This window comes from Apteryx rowi, unplaced genomic scaffold (genome assembly GCF_003343035.1).
Source record: "Apteryx rowi isolate R43461 unplaced genomic scaffold, aptRow1 scaffold_7, whole genome shotgun sequence".
NCBI classification, from domain to species: Eukaryota; Metazoa; Chordata; class Aves; order Apterygiformes; family Apterygidae; genus Apteryx; species Apteryx rowi.
The window spans coordinates 1,641,810-1,646,608 of NW_020450982.1; the positions used below are offsets into that span (position 1 = coordinate 1,641,810).

Here is a 4,799-nt window from a genome sequence, read left to right on the forward strand (position 1 = left end):
GGGGAGGGGGCGGGGAGAAATCACAGTAAGCTCTTTTCTTGTCTTAAAGCGTAGAAGTACAGCGACGTAAAGCACGTGAATATATAGCTTTCTTTCGCATTAATGACTCGGTACGAATAACCTAAAACGAAGTGTAACGCTCGATGCTGGCAAGCTAGGCGGGCGCGCCCGACGCGCACGCGGCCGAGTCCCTTAGCGCTTCGCGGGCGGCAGGTGCGCGGAGGCGCCGGGGCCGCGGGAGCCGCATCCCGCCTCGAGCTGCGGACCCACCTCGAGCTCCGGGAGGAGAGAGGAGCAGAAGGGAGGGAGAGGCGCCGCCGCGGTGGCTCGGGGGCTGGGGGTGGGGGCGGGGGGGCGGTCAGGGCTCGGGGGCGGGCGGCGGGCGCGGGCCCTCGAGCAGCCGCAGCACGGCCGTGCGCTTGTAGAGGCGCGCCAGGTCGCAGGCGGTGGCGCCGCGCTTGTTCTGGTGGCCCACGCGGCTGGCCGTGCGCCGCAGCAGGAACTCCACCACGGCCGCGTGGCCCTCCTGCGCCGCCAGGTGCAGCGGCAGGTTGCCCTCGGCGTCCTCGATGTTCACGTCGGCGTGAAACTCCAGCAGAGTCTGCAAAGTGTCCAGGAAGCCCGCCCGGGCCACGTCGTGGATCACGGCGAAGCCGGTACTGTCCTTCAGGTTGGGGTTCGCGCCTCTGCTCAGCAGCCGCCGGGCGATTTCGGGGTTCCCCAGCTTCATGACCTGCGGAGGAGACACGAGAGTTGAGCACCTCGGGCGGCGTGAGGACTCTCTGCTTCCCATCCTGGATCTTTATCTCTGAGCATCGCCACGGCTCCGTCTTTATTGAAAAGAGACCGAGCAGCTCCATTACAAAACTAACGRTGCAGTAGGACATCTATTTTAATGTATTTTTTCCTGACTTCAGTAAAATTGCAGAAGATGTTATCACTCCAGTGGTAATAGCTTTCTGTCTCGGAGAGATTAATGTCTAAAACATGCAGGCTAGCACGTTGATACAATACCTTCTTTAACTTAGGTTATCCCAGCCTCTTAACGTACGAAAATTAAATATGGTTCGGTTTTATTTGCCCAAGTATTGAGACTCCTTTGCATTACTGTTTAATCTTGTTAAACATCAAATATGGGGCTGTCTGAGGAACAGCTAATTTACCTTAGTAACAGAAAACGTAGAATGTGTTTTTATAAACTTTCAGGTGTTTACATTGTCTGTGTATTATCATAAAACAAATATTTGTACTGTACCATAGTTCTGTCTGCTAAAAAAAATAAATCCTCGAAGAAATTTTTCTCCCCAATATCTGGGTTTCATTATGTTACCCAAAAAGGAGAAGTTAGCAGGAATGATTCAAAGTTCCATAAGCTTTCTTCTAAAACCTGTATATCACTTCATAGTTTCATAATTTCACTATAAGCAAATTGTGGTTATATTCTGTTGTTAAAAATATCCCTCATTAAAAAGCATTAATTGGATTTTCTGACTATTCCTCTCGGGGGAAAAAAAAAAAAAAGCTTATTTAAATATTCTGGATTGCATCATAAAACTATTATAATTAGGAAGCAGTTATCTCTTATTTGAGGCTTAACAGCTTGTACCAATTTTCCCCAAATTTGCCAGTTTTTATTTTCTTACAACCTTTAAAAAAATTAACATGGCAATGTATAATTTCCAACCTATAGGAATAATTTACTGTTCTTGTAATTAGTTTTATTTTAAGTGTCAAACTGGGAAAAAAAATCCTTCTTTATTTCCTTAGAAACGTCCACACTGATTTAAAAATTTGCAAAGAATCTTTTATCAGCATAATCGAGCATTACAGTGCATGATATTTAACATAATGTATAATTTCTACAAGGCATTTGCTGAAATACTGTTCTCAGTGAAAAATGTGTATTAGGCTTTGTAAGAAAGGCACACCTATAGTAAATATAATTATTGCAGCATTTGGAATGTAAAGTAGCCCATTATATTGCATCTACAGACAGGAACAAAACTACAGATAAGACAGAGTGGGATTCAGGAAAAGACATTTATCTATGGCACAATATTTCGTGCACTTTTAGGTGCCATTTCTTTCAATTCTGAATAGAGATGTAAAGGAAAATAAGAGCATTGTGCTCTCTCTTTCTTTGATAAATCTGGACATTTTTGTCTCTTTTTGAGGGCCCAGGCTGTATTATTTGTGTATTCAAAACATGTATTTGGTTCAAGTGGCAGTTTTATGTGTTCGAGGAAGGCAGGCTAGGGGACTGAAGGCTTCGTTTAAAGATGCAGGGGGGAGGAAAGAAAACCTTATAAAAGGTGATGCTATTTGGACGTGGGATACAACCGTACCRCAAATGCCCTTTATTTTGAAAAGTTTCACTTGGGAGGAGGGAGGCAAAGAAGGAGAAAGCATTTATTGAATAAGTCTGATGAAGAGCATAAGGGCAGGACTTGCACTGAGGCCTGCATAGGTACACTCCATCAGAAAGAAAAAGTACAGAGGAAGACAAGCCCTTGTTTAATTAAAGATAAATCCAGAAGAAAAATATATGTTAATTTGTATTAACGTATAAGCATTCTGTCTGCTGTAAATAAGAGAGAGATTATTGAGAGATTATCTCGATTTTGGAGGCTGCATTGACAGAGAACTCTTTCGAGCGTGGTCACCCACCCACAACACATTTCAGGATGATACATAGTGAAAATAAGTAGACAGATTCTTCTGTTTTGATTTTTGTTGCGGTTCCTTAACTCAGTTATGATTAGCTTGCAATAAAAAAATATTGTTAGTACACAGATGCGTGTTAAATATAGCCGGATGCYATGTCCTTGTGTAAAATATTCCTTAGTTTAGGGTACGGACGGTTAGCTCCTTTTAGCAAAATACATTACTGTGGTACAATTCGGTTTTCAGCCCCCGTCTGGAGGATAAAGCATCTAGCTAAATGTTTCCTGCTTTCTTAAAGAAGTTAGCTTGGACAAGTTTTTAATTTAAATCCTTTCCTTCTCCCCAAAGTTGCTGCAAGTGTCTGCACTGTCATACGATGCCCTATTTAGGTGGTAATAGAGCAAAGATAATCTCACAGCTCTCGAGTTTGGGTGCAATTGTCAAATAAGGGTCATTCCTGCTTTGCAGCAAAAGGTGCTTATTTTCGAGATCTAACGTTTTGTTGGTAAGCCAAAGACCTGTAAATATCTCGAGTTCATTCGCAAGCCACACGCTTTTTGAAAAACAAAATTGCAGAAATGAATATCACGGTTTCGGGGGAGGGGGGGAGAGGAGTTAATAGAAACGATTTTTCTCATGTGTGAAATTAAAAAGTTCCCCAGCTCTACTTCCACATTTCATTACATTCCCTTAAACATAAATAACCACACATTTCCTCCTGATTTATAAATCACTTATTTCACTATTAGGTATACATTCTACCACTTTCGCCATCATTATCTGATATTACTAAAAGAGAAATCTTTCAGCAGCTCCAATAGTTAGCAGCTGGATGAGATCCAGATCCTGGCTGCACAGCTACCCACTTCAAAATTAGGACAGAGGACCCTATACGATCAGCAATGAAATAGCTGGCAGCAGTGCCTTGCCACCCGATCTAAAAATTCACAATTTTAAGCCTTAATTATGAATGAAAAGGCAAGTGATTCAGCCGGGGCTGCACCTCATTCGGCTCGCTATGAATGTACATCTAAGGTACTCGGTTCTGTGCAGCAGCTTCGAAATGAGAAAGGTCATTCGGCACAAACAGCGTATAAAGGAAAAGTACCATCTACCGCACAGCTAATCACCGAGAAAAGCAATGTTTTAACAGCATGCTGTAGGGGAAAAAAGGAACTCTAAGCTCCAAATAATAACACCGATGTGTTTACAGACCTGCTCTGAAATCCTGCTCACCTAAGACGATTTCTTTTCATCTCCTCTCTTTCATTCTTTGCCTCCTCCCCACTAAGTTACAAAATATTATTAAACTTGTAGCCCGTTTGACATTGAGGGAGATCCCCGACTGAAATAATGGTTTTGACCAGTTTTATTTCAAGTACGTCATTTTAGGGAGCTGGAGCCACTAAAGTTATAAAATATGGCATCCAACTAGTTTAAAAAACACTCGAATTTCGTCCACCAGCCTGTTTAAAACGTTGTCTTTTTGGAAACCCGGGTCACGTAGGTAGCAGTGATGAAATATTTTCTCCCTCTCTGGATACCAACCTGCAGCGCAGTCCTCCCAAATCCATTTTGTGCATTGACGTTTACATTCTTTTGCAACAAATTAGTAAGTTGCACTAGGTCCCCCTTGGCAGCCGCGGACGCCAGCTCGTTCCCAGAAGGCTCGGCCATTCTTTAGGGTGACTGACGATCGGAAAAAGAGGAGATTTTTTTTTAACCAGGCATGGCATCGGAGACTGACAGAAGGATTGGGATGGTTAATCTTCTGGAGTAGACCTTGTAGTAAATACTCGTAAAAAAACTCCTTGCCAAGAGCCCGCCCCTAACTCACACGTGATTATTCAGCAAAACTGCAACTCCGCTTGAAAGACGATTTCTTCGCTTCCACATACAGAGTAACTCTTATTAAAGACTTTGGCCACGTTAAAGGGGAAATATATTAAAAGCTATGCAATATATATGTTGTACATAACATATATACACGTACCCTGGAGCCTGAGTCAGACCTGAGATCTCTGAAGAAGAAAACAACCCACCCTGTTCACAGTCGGGATGCGAGACTTAGCCGCGGCTCCGAAGAAAAGTCGTCTTCGGCGGCGCGCGTCCCTGCCCGGCGGCTGCCGCCTCTC

The 4,799-nt window shown here is 43.5% G+C and overlaps 1 protein-coding gene across 1 annotated transcript; it reads right to left on the minus strand.

The window, feature by feature from the left end:
• Positions 1–343: 343 nt before the first annotated feature.
• Positions 344–4,786, minus strand: CDKN2C (cyclin dependent kinase inhibitor 2C). The gene is made up of 3 exons (XM_026086798.1): positions 4,707–4,786; positions 4,213–4,353; positions 344–733 (listed from the first exon to the last, which is right to left on the minus strand). The coding sequence occupies exons 2-3, from the start codon at positions 4,339–4,341 to the stop codon at positions 359–361; spliced, it is 504 nt and encodes a 167-aa protein (XP_025942583.1). The 5' UTR covers positions 4,342–4,353; positions 4,707–4,786; the 3' UTR covers positions 344–358.
• Between the last annotated feature and the right edge of the window lie 13 nt (positions 4,787–4,799).

Bases quoted from the DNA above. Each gene is read 5' to 3' on its own strand.
- CDKN2C (XM_026086798.1), bottom strand. From the start codon at position 4,341: ATGGCCGAGCCTTCTGGGAACGAGCTGGCGTCCGCGGCTGCCAAGGGG. The intron at 734-4,212 runs GTTGGTATCCAG...TCTCCTCCGCAG, and splicing joins TTGGGAGGACTGCGCTGCAG to GTCATGAAGCTGGGGAACCC.